The sequence below is a fragment of the Macaca fascicularis genome, chromosome 10, assembly GCF_037993035.2.
Source record: "Macaca fascicularis isolate 582-1 chromosome 10, T2T-MFA8v1.1".
Taxonomy (NCBI): Eukaryota; Metazoa; Chordata; class Mammalia; order Primates; family Cercopithecidae; genus Macaca; species Macaca fascicularis.
The window spans coordinates 86,504,384-86,524,942 of record NC_088384.1 but is presented as its reverse complement, the minus strand read 5'-3'; the positions used below and the strand labels follow the sequence as shown (position 1 = coordinate 86,524,942).

The following is a 20,559-nucleotide window of genomic DNA, read 5'->3' as shown; positions in this document are numbered from 1 at the left end:
AGGAGGCTGAGGTGGGAGGATTACTTGAGCCCAGGAGTTTGGGGCTTCAATGAGCTATGATTGCGCCACTGTACTCCAGCCTGGGTGACAGAGCAAGACCCTGTCTGTGAAAAAACCCAAAAACCAAAACCAAAAAAATCTTATATTAGGGTATGATACATATTAAAACCAAAAAATCTTATATTAGGGTATGGTACATATGTCACAACAAATGAGCCAGTACTGCTATTATTAACTGAAAAGTCCATACTTCATTCAGATTTCCTCAGTTTCTCCCTAATATCCCTTTTCTGTTCCAGGATCCCATCCAGGATTCCACATTACATTTAGTTGTGTCTCCTTAGGCTCCACCTGGTTGTGACGGTTTCAAAGACTTTCCTTGTTTTTGATGAACTTGATAGTTCTGAGGACAACCGGTAGGTATTTTGTAACACATTCCTCAAATTGTATTTTTCTGCTGATTTTCTTGTGATTAGACAGCGGTGATGTGTTTAGGGAGGAAGACCGCAAAGGTGAAGTGCCAATGTCATCGCTTTAGATGGGGGGACATAGTATCAATACGACTTCTCACTGTGGATGTTGACCTTGATCGCTGGCATGTTTCTCCACTGTAAAGCCACTCTTTCTTTCCTCCATTCCATGCCGTAGTCTTTGGAAGAAAGTCACTCCATGCAGCCCATGCTTAAGGAGTGGGAGTTATGTTCTACCTCCGGAAGGGTGGTGCACTTAAGCTACTTAAGCTACTAAGTTTTGGGGTATTTTTTATGTCACAAAAGCTAACAGATAAACAAATCCCTTTGTTTTGTAGATCTATGTTTATTTGGGTTTTCTATTACATGCAGTCAAGCCTAATTTTAAATGGATGCAGAATTTATTTCTCAGGGAGGTTGTGAGAATTGAATCAAAGAGGCAGGGACAGTACATACAGCAGTGTTTGGGTGAATAAACAGTAATAATAATCATTGTTGGCCAGGTGTGGTGGCTCATGCCTGTAATCCCAGCCCTTTGGGAGTCCAAAGCCAGTGGACTACTTGAGCCCAGGAGTTTGAGACCAGCCTGGGCAACTTGGCAAAAACCCTGTCTCTACAAAAAGTGCAAAAGCTAGCTGGGCATGGTGGCACATGTCTCTAGTCCCAGCTACTTGGGAGGCTGAGGTGGGAGGATCTCTTGAGCTTGGAAGGCAGAGGTTACAGTGAGCTATGACTGCATCACTACACTCCAGCCTGGGTGACAGTGAGACTGTCTCAAAAAAAAAAATTCATGATTATTAATAACTTAATTACAAATAAATAATAATAATTATTATTAGTTTTGTAGTGCATTAGTATTTAATTGATAATTTTGCTTCAGTCTTTTTAGTTGTTCGGGAACTATAGGCCTAAGGAATTGATAGCTCACTTTATGAATGCACACAAATAAGTAATTTACTGTCAATGCCCTCCTAAGGGCCTAAGATCACCAGGAACGCACCTGTAGTTAAATAAGTGGGTCTATTACTCATTTGGACAAGAAAGTGCACACCATGGGGAACCCCGGAATGTCTTGGTAAGAGTGTTAGAAAAGGCTTATTATAGGATTGGCCTTTTGTTAGGTGACTTGAATAGGGTTTGAGGATGTGGGAGTTTTCTTCAGATTGGATGCTTCAGGAAGCATCCAGTCCAATCACTTCAGGAAGTGGGGGTGATTATGCAGTTGGGATCTTAACAAGTCCTTTCTATAGAGAAGGCAGACTCAACAAGGCTAACGGTTTCATTGGGAAAGAAGCAGTGGTCACTTGTATTAGCTGGGACTGGGGGGTGTTTGGTCATTTTTGTGGCTTGGAAATGTGCATGATTTGTCTTTGTTCAGGCACGGTTACAGAGTGTTCCACATTTTGTCTTGATTCATCAATCACTGAGGACCTCATCTGATGTTGGTGTTCTGGGCAATCATTAATGTTGGACAGGACATAAGCTGTTCCCTGTGCGTGTTGGGCTGACTCGCAGCAACACCCAGTCCTAGCTGATGACTATCCAGGACGGCCCCTGGATGTCAGGGCTGCTTTCTTCTTTCTCAATTTCCGTCAACATTAGTGGGTCTGAGAGGATCCCTTCCTACTTGTAAAGCTCTCTATATATTAAGTTGGAGCAACAAGCTCATTCCTGCTCAAACTGGGCAGGCATTTTTAGATTCTTTTCTACCTTGGAAGTTTTACTGTCCCATTATTTGGTCTTGAGCTGGTCTCAGGAAGAAGTAATGAAGGTGAGAGATCTGCAGTGGAATCCTGGGAGAGGTGGCACATGTGGATCACTGAGACCCGGGCTCGGATGGTGAGAATTTGAAGATTCTTAAAGGCTATACCTAAGGGTCACCAGAGGGTGTCCAGCCCCCATTATCCAGATGGGGGAACCGAGGCCCAGGAGGGAAGGGCTCTGTGTCGGTTTCCAAGGTGTGCCATTCCAGTTATCAACTGCCCTCCCTTACCTGACTAGCAGAGTCCCTTTCTTCCAGTTTGACAGAAAATACTGTTACCTCTTCTGCTGGCTGGGTGTGGTGGCTCACGCCTGTAATCTCAGCACTTTGGGAGGCTGGGGTGGGTGGATCACCTGAGGTCAGGTGTTTGAGACCAGCCTGGTCAACATGATGAAACCTAGTCTCTATTAAAAATACAAACATCAGCCAGGTGTGGTGGCAGGCACCCATAATCCCAGCTACTTGGGAGACTGAGGCACAAGAATTGCTTGAACACAGGAGGCAGAGGTTGTAGTGAGCTGAGATCGCACCACTGTACTCCAACCTAGAAGACAGAGCAAGACTCTGTCAAAAAAAAAAAAAAAAAAAAAAAAAAAAAAAAAAGGAAAGGAAAGAAAAGAAAAACAAAGGTTCTCTCTTCTGCTGGTGGGGAAAAGACACTACACAGCGTGGACACTACTCCAGTATGGACTACCAGGAGAACCACATTTGGGACCAATCTGACAGGGAGGTGGAAGAGTGAGTGGTTGAGTGGAGGGTCAGAAGTGGTCTGGAGCTTTACTGACATCATTGAGGTCCTGATTCCTGTCATCCCTGAAGCCTACCTCTAGATGATCAATTTCTTTTTCATTTAAACCAGTGGAGTTGGTGTTCTGTTACTTGCAGCCCAGAGCATTCTGAATGATGCAATGCTTACATTTCTGTTACCTCACTGAACTCCACCCTTTCTCTGAGAGAAGAGAACCATATTATATTCTAGAAAACTGAGTCTTAGAGAGGTCAATCAATTCGCTCAAGGTCACATAGACAGTAAACAGAGAAGCAAGGCCTTTTATCTCCAAAACACATCTACCTTCGCCTTTCCATCTTCCATCAGCTGGAAATCATCAACAAGGGCAGCGAGTTTGGAGTCTGGCTCTTGAGCCTTTTGTAGCATGCATGTGTTCCTGCTCTGTGCATACAAGCTCTGTGCACAGGTGCCCAGATGCACACATGTGTGCTGAGGTTCAGCTCTGGAACTTATTTGGTACAACAGATGTGTCCTTTGGGCCCTCACAGGAACTTGGCATAACACATGTGCCTACAGAGGACTGTATTTTTACAGGCTGGAGTGCAGTGGCGCAATCTTGGCTCACTGCAAGTTCTGCCTCCTGGGTTCACGCCATTCTCCTACCTCAGCCTCCCGAGTAGCTGGGGCTACAAGTGCCTGCCACCATGCCTGGCTAAACGTTTTTTGTATTTTTAGTAGAGATGGGGTTTCACCGTGTTAGCCAGGATGGTCTTGATCTCCTGACCTTGTGATCTGCACGCCTTGGCCTCCCAAAGTGCTGGGATTATAGGCGTGAGCCACCGTGCCCGACCAATGACTGTGTTTTTAATATAATTTGTTTCCTTCATAATCCAATGCATTTAATTTTATTTTCAGCACGTGAAGACACCATTCTGAGGAGGGGTCCATGGCTTCACCAGATGCCAAATATGCCCATGCCACAGCAAAGAAAAATTCATTGATCAATCCTTCAGTGACCCCATGAAGCAGCAGTATTACCAGCTTGCTACAGAGGGGAACCTGAGGCACAGGGAGGTTGTGCAACTTATTTAAGGTCACACGGATATTGAGTGGTTGTGCATTATGATATCCGTCAGTTGTTTTTATAGCCTGTGGGCTGGTGTGGGCTTATCCTTTGTGTCACATCAGAAAGCAAGTCTGGTTAATTATTTTCTTTCTCAAGGTTAACCGAGATCGATAAAAAATAATACACATATATCGCATGGATTATTTGTGATCATCATTTGCTAATCCTTATACTTGTGCCATGTTGGATTAATTATTACAGCTTTGTGAGCTGCTTTATTAAGGAGGGAAAGTAGAATGAACAAATCATGGCAAGTCACTTCACCTCATCTTCTCATTTAAGGATGTTGATTCTGGTGTTGCCAAGGTGATGCTGTCAGCTTTCTGAAGCATCTTTAAATGGGAGAGGTGAAGGCCCACACAGACTGAGGGGAAGGAAAACTCAGAAAAAAGGGTCAAATTCCCCAGCCACTGAGACAAACCATCCTGATGAGGATCATCCCTCACCCTCGGCACATGGCCGCTTTCTACCTCGCCCGTCGTGGATGTCTCTGGGGTGTACTCAGGGAACTCTCTCCCCAGTGTGGAAACTGCCTTTGCTGGGAACTTGCAGAGATCTCAGAAATGCTGTGTTCTGCCGATCTGGCTCCCTCAGGATCCATCAGGTGCCAGTGGGAGAGACTGAGGGGTCTTGGAGGCCTTTCCAGAAAGTTCCTCCTGCCCTTGGTATAGGAGTTTGGTGGTAGATACCCAGATGTCCAGAATGTTCTGGGAGAGGAAGGCAGCTTACAAATGCAAATGTGCTGGAGGTGGTGCATGGCTGTGCTGCCTTGGATGAGACCCTTTCCCTCTCTGAGCCCTAATTTCTTTTTTCTTTTCTTTCTCTCTCTCTTTTTTTTTTTTTTTTTTTTTGAGACAGTCTGGTTCCATCACCCAGGCTGGAGTGCAGGGACGAGATCTCAGCTCAGTGCAACCTCCGCCTCCCGGTTCAAGCAATTCTCCCACCTCAGCCTCCCGAGGAGCTGGGGCTACAGGCATGTGTCACCATGCCCAGCTAGTTTTTGTATTTTTAGTAGAGACAGGGTTTCACCATGTTGCCCAGGGTGGTCTCGAACTTCTGAGTTCAGGCAATCCACCCACCTTGGCCTCCCAAAGTGCTAGAATTACAGGCTAGGAGCCACTGTGCCCAGTGCCTAATTTCTTCATCACTCAAATGGTAAGAAAACTAACCTGGTGCAGGGAGAGGTGACAAGGGTTTTGCATAGGAACCCGCAGATGCAGGTATCCTAGAGGCTGGTCCCTATGAGCTGTGGCCCCCAGGAGACCCAATCTAGGCTTGAGACCACACCAGCCATGCCCTCTACAGTGCCTTGTGCTGCCCAGGATCCTCAGGCTGGTCTTGTCTGCAGCCATTGTGAGTCAGCATCACTGTCAGAAGGGCTTCCAGAGGTTGCTAGGTGCTCTGTCCATGGGAAACAGGTTCAGAGAGGGCCAGGGGCTCTGATCCAATGGCAGAGCCAGGACTGAGAACAGGACCTAATATTCCTGGGCAGGACACAGCTGTGTCCATGATAGTCTGAGGCAATCTGGGATGAACTGGAGCCTCGGGTCACGACCTGGGGACGGAGAGGCTGAGAGAGGGCACAGAGGTGGAGAGAAGATGGGAGCCAGGGACAGGGAAGGAGGGAAGGTGAACACCTGCTCCTGCCTGCCCAGCATCCCTGCTTCCTGAAGTCATGACTTGGGTGGCACTGACCCCACTGCTGGTGCCAGGCGTGATCATGTGACCAAGGTCTGGTCAAGCAGAGTAAGAGTGATAAGCGCAAGGATGGACACAGGACCAGTCCTGGCTGCAGAAAATCATTCCTTTACTGGAACCACGGAGACAGGGGAGCTCCCCGAGTCAGGGATCCTGAGCTGGGAGGACACGAGCCCGGGGCTGCCAGAGCCTTCTTGTGAGGAAAGATCCTGGCTGAGAATGAAGTCAATGGGGCAGATGGAGGGGCAGATGGAGGGGCTGAGAGTTGGAGCTGACATCATTTGAGCCTCTGGATCTAACCTCACTTGCCTTTACCCTTAGACAATAAATTGTGAGTCAATTTATTTCTTAGGGCTAGAATTTCTATCCCTTGTACCTGAGTCCTGGCATGGAGGAGGAAGGAAGATAAGAAAGAAGGATGAATATTTAAGAACGGGTGTCTGAGGCTGGGTATGGTGGCTCACGCCTGTAATCCCAGCACTTTGGGAGGCCAAGGCAGGTGGATCACATGAGGCCAGGAGTTTGAGACCAACCTGGCCAACATGATGAAACCCCGTCTCTACTAAAAATACAAAAGTTTGCCAGGTGTGGTGGTAGGTGTCTGTAATTCCAGTTACTCAGGAGACTGAGGTAGGAGAATCACTTGAACTGGGAGGCAGAGATTGCAGTGATCCGAGATCATGCCACTGCTGCACTCCAGCCTAGGCAACAGAGTGAGACTGTCTCAAAAAAATAAAATAAAATGACACGAAGAACAGGTGTCTGAGGGCAACTCAAATCAGCTTTCTGCCCCCTTATAAAATGGGAGTACAGAGAGGGACTTGGGCCTTCATGCCACCCAGAGGAGTTCTGTCCCTGGGCCTCACAGCTTTGCCCTGTCTCCTCTCTATCTTGCAATCAGCCTAGAAACTACAGTAGAAAAATAAATGACGTGGATACAAAAATAAAACACCTTTTCCTCACCTGAGTGCAGGAGAAGGAGCGGCATGTGCTGGGGAATACCTTCCTCACCCCATTCACCTCTTTGGGGACAAACATTATTAGGCACCTGCTTCATGCCAGGCTCTACTAAGACGATGACATACATGGTCTCATTTCCTCCTTGCCACAGCCCAGCCGGGAAGGAATATTATCATCTCCATTTTACAGATGGGACAACTGAGGCTTTGACGATTGAGAAGATAACTGGTGCCTTGAGAGGCTGAGCCACTGGACCAAAGTGTCAGAGCTGGAGCAGGTTTGTCCGACTCCAAAGCCCTGCCTACCACACCACACTGCACACAGTAGAGGCTAAATAAAAGTCTGCTGGGCAAATGCTGCCTGAGGCAATTTGAGCTCTCTGGGCAGCAACCTACCCCTAAAGACTTCTCATCCTGCCTGAAGTGCCACCATCAGCAACCATGTCCTTTGGGTCTTGAAGGGGAAAAGTGCTGTTTCCCAGGAATAAGATCAAAGTCAGTCTGTGCTGGGTTTGCTCAGGGATCGGCTGAGAGTGGGACTCAGGGCTGGGGCAGAGCCAGGGGGATGAAGGTATCCTATTCCCATTGGCCCAGCCTCATCCAGGAGAAAACCTTCTGAGGACAGATGTGTATCCTGGCGGTAGGACAGATGGGCTCCTGGCTAGGCCTGGGTGTTGGCTGATGACAACAGGGCAGAGAGCATGACACAGTGATGGGGGCAGGTGACACGGTGGCTGTGGATCCTTTCTGACTCCATCCTCTGTAAGAAGCTACGTGGGCCCTGGTCTCCTAAGCTCAGGCAGAGGCCTGATCTCCTTCCCTGCAGCTCCCCACCTACCACCACAGAGTCAGCATCACTGCTGGATGGGGAAGGGGAGGGAGGCTAGGGGCTTCGGCTTGGAGGCAGAGAGGATCTGGACTTGGAGACAGATGTCCTGCCCAACAGTCCCTGTAATTGAGCCTGGGGGAGTTGAGGTTACAGGAAGTCCTGAGGGAAGCCACCCAGGTAGAGATCAGCTTCCTGGGGCTTGAAGGAGCTTTGGAAGGCATGAGCCTATAACACAGGCAGGGACTAAGTTCTAGACCCTTCTTCAGGGATGGTATCTGTTTCAACTGAAAGGTTATTTCTAGTTGTTTTTAGAGGTTGTTTGAGGCTGTCACTGTGGCCCTTGTAGCCAAAAAGGGTGAGTATAGCTGAGGTGGGGATGGGGCTGTGGGGCTCCTCCTTGCGCCAGGGGAGCCCTAGCTTTGTCCAAGAGCATCTACAGCTCTGTGAGATGCTCTGGGACAAACTGAGCCCATTTTCAAATAAGTAAATTTGGAGAAAGCTGCCCACTCTAGCCACTTCATGGGTAGTCACAAGGCACTTGGCCATATTAAAGGCTCTGATCAGTCCTGCAGTTAAGAGTGCCTGTTCACTTTGACTTAACCTGCTGTTTCTTTTTCTCATTGCTCATAGGTACTTTTAGAGACAAGCCATAGTTATTCCCTGTGACACATCCTCTAGGACATGCTGGAGGTGAAGGAGCATGTCCTTTTAGGTCTCCTAAAGACCCTGAGCTCCAAACATTGGAGCCCAGAAGTGGTGAAGTGGTAAAGCCTAGAAGTGGTGAAGTCTAAAGACCCTGAGCTCTGGAGTCATTGGAGCCTAGAAGTGGTGGAGTATGAAGGGGAAATAATGATTAACCCACCCATTAAGGGGTGGATGCAGCCCCTTCAGACTTGAAAAGAAAGTTCAAGGACATCTCAAGACTAGGAAAGCTTGGAACAGGACCTTGGAATGGGAGATGGCCTTCTCCCCAACCCAAGGGATAGAACCTGGGCCATCTGGGCAGCTTCTGGTGTGCAAATACCTTTCCACCTGCCTGCAACCCCACCGTTGGTCATGTATTCCTTTGAAGAGTCTAGTTTGGTCTGTTCTCAGCCCATTCAAGGACCCTCAGGCAGGGAGCCCCTGAAGGGGGAGGGAGAGAAGAAGGGTGAGGACTACATCAGAGGGATGGGCCCTGAATACCCTCCATGTAACAGACAGAGGGGAGTAGGGGGGCAGATGACCCTTCTGGGCTTCTGGGGCAAGGAGGGCTGGCTCAGGAAGCCCAGGGTGTCAAGGAAGGTGGTGGCACAGTGTCTTGCATCTGGGTCCGGGTTGTCCAGGAGTGCCAAGTCCGAGCTTCTCCTGTGTGGTCCGGCCTCTGGCACAGCTGCTTGTTAGATGTCCAAAGGCCGTATCATCATGCGAGAGGCACGCAGCGAGTAGCTGGGACCCTTGAAGTAGTGCCAGCGGATGCCGTCCATCTTGTGCTTGTTGTCAGGAGCGTGGTAGTAGACACCGTTGAGGTTTGACAGGCCACAGGCGTCAAACCACCACCCTGGTGGAAGAGGGAGGAAAGGTGCTTGGTGGAGGTGGGAGCCCAGCCAATGGCAAGAGGGCAGCCCCTGTGTCCCAAAGAGAACAAAGACTAATTGGGGCTGTTACCTCCTCTGGGAAGCCAGTTGGCTGGGGATGGGGCTGGGTGGGAGTGGGGGTGGGGTGGGCAATAGACCCTCTGCTCAGCCCGGGCCTCTAGAGGGCAGCAAGGGGCTCTGGCCACTCCTCGAGCCCCTTCGCTCCTCCCGGCCTTCTCCCTGAGCCCTTGGTGTCCCTGTCTTCCTCCCTCCCTGACCCTCTGCCTTTCCAGCTCCCCAGCCTCCCCAAATCGCTCTCCCCACTGCTTCCTAGTGGTCTCTGTCACTCTGTCTGAGTCTCTCACTCTCCAGGTTCATCTCTTTCTCTCTGATGGTCTTTGTGCTTGGGTCTGTCTCTGTGTGTCCCATTGTGTTCATCTTTGTCTGATGGTCTTGGTCCTCCTCTGCCTTTCATGTCTCTGGCCCTCCCTTCCTCTGGGCCCCCAACTTTCACACGCTGTGTTCATCTCCCAGCCTCTTGTTGGGCTGAGTCTTTCTCCCCCATCTCCCTCTGTACTTCTTTGCCCCGGTGTAGCTCTCCATCTGCTGCTCAATGACTCCGAGAGCCTTGGTGTCTCTCTCTTTCTCCATCTGTCCTCTGTGTCTCAGAAGGTCTCTCCCCCATCTCTGTTCTTCCTACTTTATCTCTGTCTCCCATTCACTCCACTTCCCATTCTCTGACCTCTGTGCCTACCAAGGAACACTGCCTGAGTCAGAGCTGGTGGGGAGCTGCCCCTCTGCCTCCCTCTGGTCTCCTGATTCTGGTTCGGCTTGCCTGGGGTTAGGACTGATAGGTGCCTCCCCGTGGGGCCCTGCACTCAGTGTTCCTTTGGCCTTGTCTCTGAGGAAAACTGGTGGTGCCAGCTTTAGGAGGAGGTGAGGCCTGGAGGGGACCTCAAGGACCCAGTGGGGGAAGGCACCGAAGGGGCACAGCCAGGTGAGCCTATGGGTGGGCAAGGCCTGGACCTGCACCCACCCTACTGACAGCACCTGGGCACACAAGAACCTGGGGAGGGAATGGGAGTGTCAATCTGGGTAAGCCCGTGGGTGGGTGGAACTTCACCCTACCCTGCACCTACCTCCAGACATCACCTCGGCACACTTGCAGAGACAGTGGTCGTTGTCTGAGTCAATGGTGCTGAAGCTGGTGTTCTGCAGGACCAGGCTGCTCTGGCGCCCTGCTGAGCCGCTGTACCCGACCACAGAAAGCCTGGAAGCCACCCAGAGGTGGTGGTGGCAGAAGGGCCCAGAGTCAGGTTGGGGCTGTGTCAAGGAAGAACTCCCCCAGTGGCTTTGTCCCACGCTGGGCTTCCCCTCCAGGTGTTCTTGGAGGGAGGGCCCCAGCCTGGGTGGAGGGCTTGGACTGCTTCCCTTCCTGGATTGCCTTCCCTGCCTATTGCCTCCCAGGGACAAAGCACTTACTGTATGCCAGGCCTCCCCCATCTCACTGAACCTGAGTCTTGGAGAGAAGTGATAATGGTCACAATAATGATAATAATGGCTAATATATATATATATTTTTCTTTAGAGACAGCATCTTGCTCTGTTGCCTAGGCTGGAGTGCAGTGGCACGATCACGGCTCTTTACAACCTTGACTTCTTGGGCTCAAGGAATCCTCCCACCTCAGCCTCCTGAGTAAATGGGACTATGGGCACGTGTCACCAGGCCCAGCTAATGTTTGTATTTTTTGTTAAGATAGGGTCTCACTTCGTTGCCCAGGCTGGTCTTGAACACATGAGCTCAAGTAATCTGCCTGCCTCAGCCTCCCAAAGCACTGGGATTACAGATGTGAGCCACCGTGCCCGGCAACATTTCTTCTTTCTTTCTTTCTTTCTTTTTTTTTTTGCATCTGCTATGTGTCAGGCATTGTTCAAAGTGCTTTGCCTAGGTTAACTCATTCTCATTTAATCCTCACAACACCCTATTCCCATTTTACACATGCGAAAACAGAAATCCCAAGAGCCAAAGAAACCTGCTCAAGTCTCAGAATGAATGAGGGTCAGAGCCACATGCCAGCCTAGTGTGGCCTGACTTGAGAGCCTATGTGCACTTTGCTCCCCAGCTGATGATGATCTGGCAACCCCAGCCCCATCACACCTCCTCACAATCACCCACCTCTTCTAAGAAGCTTTCCCTGACCACACCAGCCCCCATGGATCTGGGCTCCAGGGCACCCCAGCTCTGCAGCTTCGACATCTGCGGCCAGCCGGGTGAGGGTTTCTATTTCTTTGCCAGGCTCTGTGGCCTTGGTGGGCATGTCCAACCCTGCCTGGTGATGAAGACCATGAGATCTGGGGGCAGAAAGCCTGGATTCAAATTCCAGCTCTGCCACTTGATAGCTGCATGGCCTTGGAGGATTGTCTCACCCCACTGAGCCTCAATTTCTTCATCTGTTCCAGTGGTAACAAGAGTGAAATTAACAGTGCTGCTGTCGTTTGTTATTGTGATTTGGTGATGTCAGTGTGTGAAGTGTGAAGAGCAGTGCCCGGGGTGACTGCTCAACACATTCAGTGCTTGTTATTATTTGGCCCTTGGCAGATGGTTGGGCCTGGTTGGAGAGAATGTGGGGTGTTTGTACAGCAGGGTTGGGGGAGGCTGCATTGGCAGCCGAAGTAGGGAGCCAATTTGGGAGCAATTAAGAAGGTCCTGCTGAGGCTGGGCAGGGTGGCTTATGCCTGTAATCCCTGCACTTTGGGAGGCTGAGGCAGGCTGATTGCTTGACCCCAGGAGTTCGAGATCAGCCTGGGCAACATAGGGAAACCCTGTTTCTATAAAAAATACAAAAATTAGCTGGGCATAGTGGTGCATGCCTGTAATCCCAGCTACTTGGGGGGCTGAGGTGAGAAGGTCACTGGAGCCTGGGAGGTCTGGGAGGTCAAGGTTGTAGTGAGCTGTGATCATGCCACTGCACTCCAGCCTGGGCAATAGAGTGAGACCCTGTCTAAAAAAAAAAAAAAAAAAAGAAAAGAAAAGAAAAATAAAACGGAAAATAAAATAAAAAAGGTCTTGCTGGGTGGAGGCAAGTGGATGGCAGATGTGGCCAAGGAAGCTCAAGGAAGCTCTTGTACCCCCAGGACAGGGCCTGAGAAATTCACCAGTGGGAATTCAGAGGGAATACAGGGCCTGGGTATGTGGTTGGCTCGGTCACCACACCTCCAGTCACAGACTGTGTCTGTCACCAGGGAAATGAGACTTAATCATTCTCTGTGTAGAAAAGACTTGGGAGGCTCCCTCAGCTTCCTTTTAGGCACTTACTATGTCTGGGGATGGGAACAGCAGTGCTCCCAGAAAGCAGTCCAGTGAAGGGTATGAAGGGCTGCCTTGGGACAGTGATTGTAATTTATTTGCTGAGTGTTTACTACATGCCAGGCACTGTGTTAATGCTTCACATGCAGTATCTCATTCAGGCCTCATCACACCCTTTTTGAGGTAGGTATGCCTAAGGCACCCATTCTACATATGAAAAGGTGAAGGGACTTGCTCAGGGTCATTCAGGGAAGTAGGGATGGAGTCAGGACTTAAGCCTTTGCTTTGGTGGCCAGTGGCTTAAATGGAACTCAACATGGTGTTGTAGCTACTCACTGGTCAGGTGTGAGGAGTAGGGGGACATCCAAGGAATTTTTCATTCCGCTCTGGACCTTGCATTATCAGGTTGGTATGGATCCCATAAGGAGGGATGTCAGAACCTGGGCAACCTGTTTCTATAAAAACAGGGAAACCCTGTTTCTATAAAAAATACAAAAATTAGCTGTGCATGGTGGTGCATGCCTATAATCCCAGCTACTTGGGAGGCTGAGGTGGGAAGGTCATTGGAGCCTGGGAGGTCTGGGAGGTCAAGGCTGCAGTAAGCTGTGATCACACCACTGCACTCCAGCCTGGGCAACAGAGTGAGACCCTGCCTCAAAAAAGCCTTTGCTTTGGTGGCCAGTGGCTTAAATGGGACTCAGCTGGAGGAAAGAATGGGGACATATCACTGAGAAGTTCCCAGAAGTGGAATCAGGCATAAAGTTCAGGAGGACAGAGAGTCATTCGGACATTCCTTGGGAGGAAGCGACCTTCCCATCAGTGGAGGTATTCCAGTACAGCTGGATGATGATTGCAACTATGGAGGGAATCTATGAAGAACCAGATGACATGTGAGGTTTTTTGCAGCCCTGTGAGTGTGAGTGTATAAATCCAATTTTTTCCTGGTTCAGAGATAGCCAGGACCCAGGCTTATCTAAAAGATCCTTAAATTTCTCTGAGAGGCAATGTCATGTTGTGGAGACATCATGAGTTTTGGCAGCGGGGAGATCTGAGTTCAAATCCCAGCTCATTTAACTTGTAACTTTGGGCAGGATACTTAAACTTGGTGTCTCAGTTTCCATATTACTAAAGTAGGTACAGTAATGCCTACCTGAAAGTGTTGTGGGGAAGATTAAATGGAATAATGGTGCCTGGAACATAGTAGGTGCTCAATAAATGCTAATTCCTTTTCCCAAATATACCAAGAACCAGGCTGAGGACGGGGTGAGAAACCTTGATCATCTTACAATATCGTCATGTTTAAGCTCATCCTGCTATTGAAGAAGCAGAAGCTCAGAGAAGCCAGACTGCCTTGTCCAAATTCCCAAAGCAAGCTGGAGCAAGGCCACAATGAGCGCAGGAATTTCAACTTCCGGCCCAGGGACCCTTCCACCCAACCCCGGGCATAGGACAGGCTGGGCAAGTCACCTCCTTTTGCTTCTGGGTCTCTGTAAAAAGGCTGACTTGGGGTGACTGACCTTGGAAGACCCCTTCTTGCTCCTCAGATGGCAGCGCTGGTGACATTCTTTCCACTCCACCCAGTGGCTAGGACATGCTGAGTGCTAACCAGCCGCTTCCAGATCCCATGACGCGTACCCAAATGGGGGACAGATGGCAGGAACAGGAGACGCCCAGAGACTGACCCTTGGAGCAGACTCTGTAGACACTAGCCTGGGGACCCCAGCCCACCCACTAGCCTGAAGACCCCAGCCCCCACACCGGTCTGGGCCCTGAGCCCACCTGTATAGCTGGTTCTCGCTGCCCAGGTGGAAATGTTCATACTGGGCATAGGCCTCGTGGCCTTCCCAGTCTTGCAGCTCCACACGCAGAGAGTAGGCTGCTCTTCTGGTGAGCTGGTGCACCACCTCATTGCCCAGCCAGTGCTCCCCGGCTGGGTCTCCGAAGCCCTATAGGGAGGGGAGCGTGGGGTGAGACTCATGCTGAGGAGGAGGCCATGTCCCTGGCTGAGGAGCTGGGCTGGGCCAGGCTCCAGGGCTGCTTATACAAAACCACTGTGCTTAATGATCAAGTTCATAAGTACAATGTAGGCAGGACTGGGAGTGGGAGCCCTCCACCTGCTGCAGGGAAAAGACTAAGATTTTTGTAAGTGTAAAAGCCTGTTAAAAGTTACTGAGATCACATTCCTCTGAAGTTCAAGAACAGGAAAACTAATCTTTGGTGACTACCTTTGGTGGAGTATTGACTGGGAGGGGGCACAAAGTGGGCCTCTGGGGTGCTGGGAGTGTTGTACGTCTAGCTCTGAGTGGTGGTCACATGGTTGAATACATATGTAAAGGTTCACTGAGACTTACACTTTATTTGTGTGCTTAGTCACATGTATGTTAAACCTCAACAAAAATTAAATAAGTATTTCAATCAGTTACATAAATAGAGCAAACTTTGTTCAGTGACAGCGGAGCCACTGCAAGATTTCAGCAACACAGAAATGTAAAACTGAGAGTGTGGGGAATGTCATGTCCCAATGCCCTTGGACAGAACAAGAATTCAGCACCAAGGACAGGGGCACACCCAAAGCCCGCTCCCCAATTTAGTCACGATGCAGTGCGGATTAGCCTGATGGTTAATATTCAGTGTTCTTTTGTGTACTTCTGCACCTGGACACCCTATTCCTCCTTGCCATTTTAATTATTGTTTAAAACCCAATTAGTTCAAAACACTCATAACTTAATTTGGTATTTATTTTTAAGTATTCCCTAAATAAACAGCAAGCAGACACAAATAACAGAACTGCTGTATCACCTTGTGGGAATCTTTTTCTATTTCTTTGGCTTTGAAAACTTTAAGAGTTTTTAAGTATTTTAAGTCAGCTTGACAAAAAATCCTTTATTCAAACCTAATTAAAAAATTGGAAAACAATCGGGTTTCTCTTCTGATAAAATACATGTGATCTTTGGCCCTGCAATTCCTCGTTGATGAATCTCTCCTGCAGATATGACCATAGGTGTATGAAAAGACAAGAAACTTCATTAAAGTAATATAGTCAGGGGTGACTGGGGGGGATTTTTATTCTGTCCCCTCCTTTGTATTCTTTAAAAAATTAGCAATGTATATGTATTATTTTTTTAAAAAAAATTAAAACAAAAATAAAGCTAAACTTTTTTTCTTAGAATATATGTCAAAGCTTTCAAAAAGAACATTCAGGTGATGGGGTACCATAAAGCAGATGTGCACTGTCAACTTTAGATGAGTTGATTTTTTCTGGGGGAGGAATGAGGGCAAAGCAGTCCCCTTCCAACAGCCCAACCCCTGCCCCAAGTTTCAGGGCTGAACGGCCCCTCCCCAAGGCAGCAGGGTTACCTGTTTATAATCCTTCCAGTTCCGCTGGAAATTAACGGTGCCATTCTCACGGCGCTGGATGAGGGTCCACCTGCCTCCACTGCTCTGCAGGTCACAGAACACCTGGAGGGAGTGGGCAAGGCACAGCTGGGAGCCCTTGGAGGCAGCCAGAGGCCAGGTCTGTGCTGGCCCAAATGTAGCTAGGCTGACAGACCCCCACAGAGCAACAGGTGAGCCTGGGGGTTCTGGGCATCAGAAAGATCCAGGCTCAAATTGCCCATCCATTGCCATCATTTTTCTAAAGTGGTGGGTAAGTAATGACCTCTCAGAGCCTTCCTCTTCTCATTTGTAAAATGGAGGTTCATACTTTAACCTCTTTGTGCCTCAGTCTCTCATCTGCAAACTGGGGTTGTGAAAATGAAATGAGATGAGTCACGTAAAGTGTTTAGAACAGTGCCTGGCACATACTAGGTAAATGGAAGCTTGACCTCTTTTTGTTGAAAGGAGAGTTTAGCAGGTGTGTGAGAAGTGTAAAAGACAACCTGGAGACAAACAGAGGCATTCTCTTTGGTATATTAAGAGGGGGTGAAAGGAAATAGAGCAATGGTGGCTCACACCTGTAATCCTAGCAGTTTAGGTGCGAGGAGGGAGGATCGCTTGAGCCCAAGAGTTTGAGACCAGCCTAGGAACATAGGGAGACTTTGTCCCAACAAAATATTTAAAAATTTTAGCCAGGGCATGGTGGCATGTATCTGTAGTCCCAGTTACTTGGAAGGCTGAGGCAGGAGGATCATTCGAGCCCAGGAGGTCAAGGCTGCAGTGAGCTGTGATCATGCCATTACACTCCAGCCTGGGCACCAGAGCAAGACCCTATCTCAAAAAAAAAAAAAAAAAAAAAAGGAAATTGTGAAGTTGGAATCTGCTAGTTGTTTCCCTTCTAGGCCTGGCTCTCAGACCCTCCCTCCTGACATCCGTGCTCTTCTCTGTCACCCTCCTTATCTGATGACTTGACCTTAAATTTTAGGACAACCTTGGGAGCCACTCATTGAAAATGGTGGCACCTCCATTAGCCCTGGTTTCTAATTTCCACATGTGGCAGAATCCCAAGTCCTGCCTTCAATATGTAAACTAGAAAGAAACATCTTTGGGCTAAGGCCCTGAAATTTTGTGGGTTGTTTGTAATATCAGCTATCATCATCTTAACCAACACAGAACTATTTCCTGCTGTTCTGATGAAAGCACCTCTAAAGTGATGCTGGTGAAGGATACACTGCCAACTTTGGGAACTTCTGCTTATCTCCACAATCTGACCCCTGACTGCTGGGGGTTTCAGAAGTCAAAGCCATCCCTACACCTCTGGTATTTCAGATACTGGACAAAGTCCCGATGGAGCAGGGGGTGTCTGTCTGGGAAGCCCTTGGCTCAGTACCCTCTAACAGCCACAGTTCCCAGGGAGCCCCCTAACCTTCCTGGGCTTCGTTGCATTGGACACCTGGATGGTGTAGACACCACTGGCGTTGGCCCCAGAGCGCTGGATCTCTGCACAGTCCTGGAACACCTGCTCACCTGCCGTTATGAAGGCTGCAAAGGGACAACACAAAAGTCAGCTGGAGATGGGCAAGGAAAGAGAGGGTCCAAGTGCGCATGCCTGCCTGCTTTGTGCCAGGTTCTGGGTTGGGAGGTGCTGGGGACAGGGAGATGAGTCAGACCTGGGAAGATTTCGTAGAGGAGGTGACAGTAAGCTGGGACCTGTACAATGAGTGGGAGTTGCCCAATGGGGAAGGGGAAGGTGTTCCAGGCAGAGGAAACAGCATATGCAAAGGCCCCAAGGTAGGAAGGGCCCTAGTGTGTGAAGACAGGGCATGAGGAGGGGAACTGAGGCTGAGGCCAAGGAAAGGAAATGACTCATACCATGAGAGAGGAGTTGAGACCAGGGAGGCTCCTTGTTGTTTGATGAAACTGAGAGGGTACAACGAGGCTGGCACAGAGAAGGTGGGAAAGGAAAAGGAGACAGGAAGCTGAGATTTCAGCAGGGCGGGCCAGGTCAGCCTTGAATGCCAGGCTGAGGAGCCCAGATTATCTGGGCTGAGAAAGAGCACTCTGTCCAGGGTGTGGAGTGGGGGCTGGAGAGGATGAGACTCAAAGCTGAGAGGCCAGAGAGGAGGCTGCTAGAGTTTTCTGGGAGAGAGTTACTGGGGCCTGAACTCCAGTGAAGCACTTCCCATTTCACAGACCAGGAAACTGAGGCCCAAGAGTGAGGCAACTGGCCCAAGGACACACAGCCAGGTAAGGCAGAACCTTCCTTCTTTGGAGCTCCCTTGGGTGGGAAGCTGTGAGTTCCCCTCCATAGCCCACCCTTTTGGCTGGATCTCCCTGCTGCCCTGGGCATAGGCTCCCTCATTCTGTCCTCCCTGGAAGCTGACAGCTGGCCTTAAAGGGCCCCTGTTTCTTCCCTCTGGACTACATGAGATCAGGATAGTATTAATGACCAAAACTTACCAGGGGTTTCTAGGCCTGGCCTGGAAAAAGTGACTTGACAGATAAAGTGCAGAGATTTAAAATCTCCTCTGTCTCAATTAGTGGAATCAGTTAGAGGTTTGAACTATATTCTACCAGAATCCAGTCTCTCTGGGTAGGCAGGTACACAGGATGGGGCTAAAATTCCAGATGGATAGGTCATCAAAACCAATGAGGAACCAGGAGGCTACCACAGGGTGGGACTTCCTGGTTTGGCTTTACATCTGAACTTCAGGGATCCCAGATCCTGGATCTGGGGCACTTGTCCGGAGAAGGCTATTGCTCTCATGTCACAAATGAGGTGACAAAGACCCCCAAATCCATCCCAGTTCACCCACAAGCATTTCCTGGGCAGGGGTCTCCACTGCCCTACCTGTCGGCACCCCCCTAGCTCCCCATGGGGAATGGGGTCCAGCCAAGCATGAGGAGGCTGTTGGCCTCATGGTGAGAAGGGATGGGCTGAACCTCACCCAGTAAGGCAAGGACAGAGCCAGGGTTGGCCTGAGATTTCCAGCCACCCTTTCCAAGGCTCTGCTCACTGTTACTTTCCTTAGTTTACAACAATGTCAATAACAATAACAACAATAATATCAACACTAAAAGTGAAATATTCACCATGTATTGTAGTGTTTCCAAGGTGCCATGTAATGCCAGGGGTAGTTTGGGACCAGGAAAAATATTTTTGGGAGGCATTAGAATAGGATGGACTGATATTGACATGTAATGGTTTGACCTGGTCCTCCTCTGAATATCTGGGCTGGTACTTTGCACCAGTTTCCCTCGCTTTTGGCCATAGGCACTGTGCTGAACCCTTTTGTATGCCTGAACTCATCTGATTCTCTGTGCAAGAACTCTATGAGATTATTATTCCCATTTTACAGGTAAGAAAAATTGAGGCTCTGAGAAGTTAAATAAATGACTTGTATGAAGTTCCAGTGCCAATAAGTGAAGGAGCCAGGGCTTGAACTCTATCCCATCTGACTGCAAAACCAGTGCCCTTCCTCCTACACATCTCCCCTTGGATTTCCACCACTGAGCATACGTAAGGTTGGGCAAACAGCCTGCATTAACAATTGCTGCTTTTATATCGTGCACAGGTTAGGTCTTTTCTGCCTGTGCCCTAGTCCTTGTAACCTTCTGAACCAAACTCCCCACTGCCTGAAAACATCAGAAGACTTGACTCTTTTCTCCTTTCACCAGCCTCCACCTGACTAGGACAAAGCTAGGCAGAGAGCTAGTGCTCCCTTCCTGCTAGACTTCAAGAATGCCTGGTTCCTGTGCCCCATCTCCAACCAACCCTCTCTTCTACACCTGGCGACTGAGTCTGTCCTTCAGTTTCTCCATCCAGAAGGGGGTGAAAGCAGCTGCCTAGTGTCCTTCCCTGGTGATAGTGGAGCACAGGGGACAGGGTGTTTGGGCAAAAGGTGCTCAAGATGAGGTGCCCAACACAACCTCCTACTCAGACGATTGAGTAGACATTCAGCCTCAGCTGGGGACTGGGTTAGCCATGAGTTAGTGGGAGGCATTGGGCCCAGGCCCTGTGCCTTGGGCTGAGCTACAAGAAACCCACACATGGGATGAATTCAGGTAGCTCACGGCCAGGTCTATGCATAAGCCAGTGATGGGTTCAGGTTAATCCACATGTCGCGGTGTAGAAGGTGTCTACTTTTCCTGCCTGTAGCTTCCTTAGGCCTCAAATCCCTACTCAGCAGTGTCTGTCAGACTTAGATGGAGCCAGGTGGGATCCTCTGCCCTCAAATCCTTGTCTGCACTGGTGGCGCCTGGACTGCCATCACTATTGGGTCTTAAAGGCTTTCCAGACTTCCCCTATGGATCTAGGAGCAGCAGCAGCCCCTTTGATCTTTCTCTCTCATCAAGCCATCTCCACACATGGTTCCAATCAGAGCTTCTTGAAAGTAGTCCCACTCTGTTCAAAAGCCTCCCATGCCCCTGCTAGCCTCAGGCTAAGAGCCCTTCTCCTTCGCACAGCCTTTGGACCTGTCTGTTTTCATGGTCTAGAAACTTCAGGAACACTGATAGCTGAGCATCTGGCACATATTTGGCACTCAAAAACTGTATTTCTTTCTCCTTCCCTCTGGGACTCATAGACCAGGGATCGAACATTTTTGCAAGGGACAGGGGCTGTGACTGTGCATTCACTGCTGTATCTCCAGCACCCAGCCCTGGGCCTGGAACACAGTAAGTGCTTAGTAAATGTTTGTTGACTGAGTGATTGCCGCTGGGACCAAGAATGCCTTGGATAACCCAA

General features: G+C 49.4%; 1 protein-coding gene across 4 annotated transcripts in view; it reads right to left on the bottom strand.

The window, feature by feature from the left end:
* Positions 1–5,878: 5,878 nt before the first annotated feature.
* Positions 5,879–20,559, bottom strand: part of ANGPT4 (angiopoietin 4) — a 45,665-nt gene continuing 30,984 nt past the window's right edge. For all 4 annotated transcript variants that reach the window (XM_074004959.1, XM_074004960.1, XM_005568577.4 and 1 more), the window contains 5 exons: positions 17,239–17,354; positions 15,795–15,896; positions 14,217–14,383; positions 10,270–10,400; positions 5,879–9,114 (listed from right to left, as the gene is read on the bottom strand). In XM_074004959.1, the coding sequence (XP_073861060.1) occupies positions 8,954–9,114; positions 10,270–10,400; positions 14,217–14,383; positions 15,795–15,896; positions 17,239–17,354 (677 nt within the window). In that variant the 3' untranslated portion in view covers positions 5,879–8,953. The remainder of the gene's footprint in view (positions 9,115–10,269; positions 10,401–14,216; positions 14,384–15,794; positions 15,897–17,238; positions 17,355–20,559) is intronic.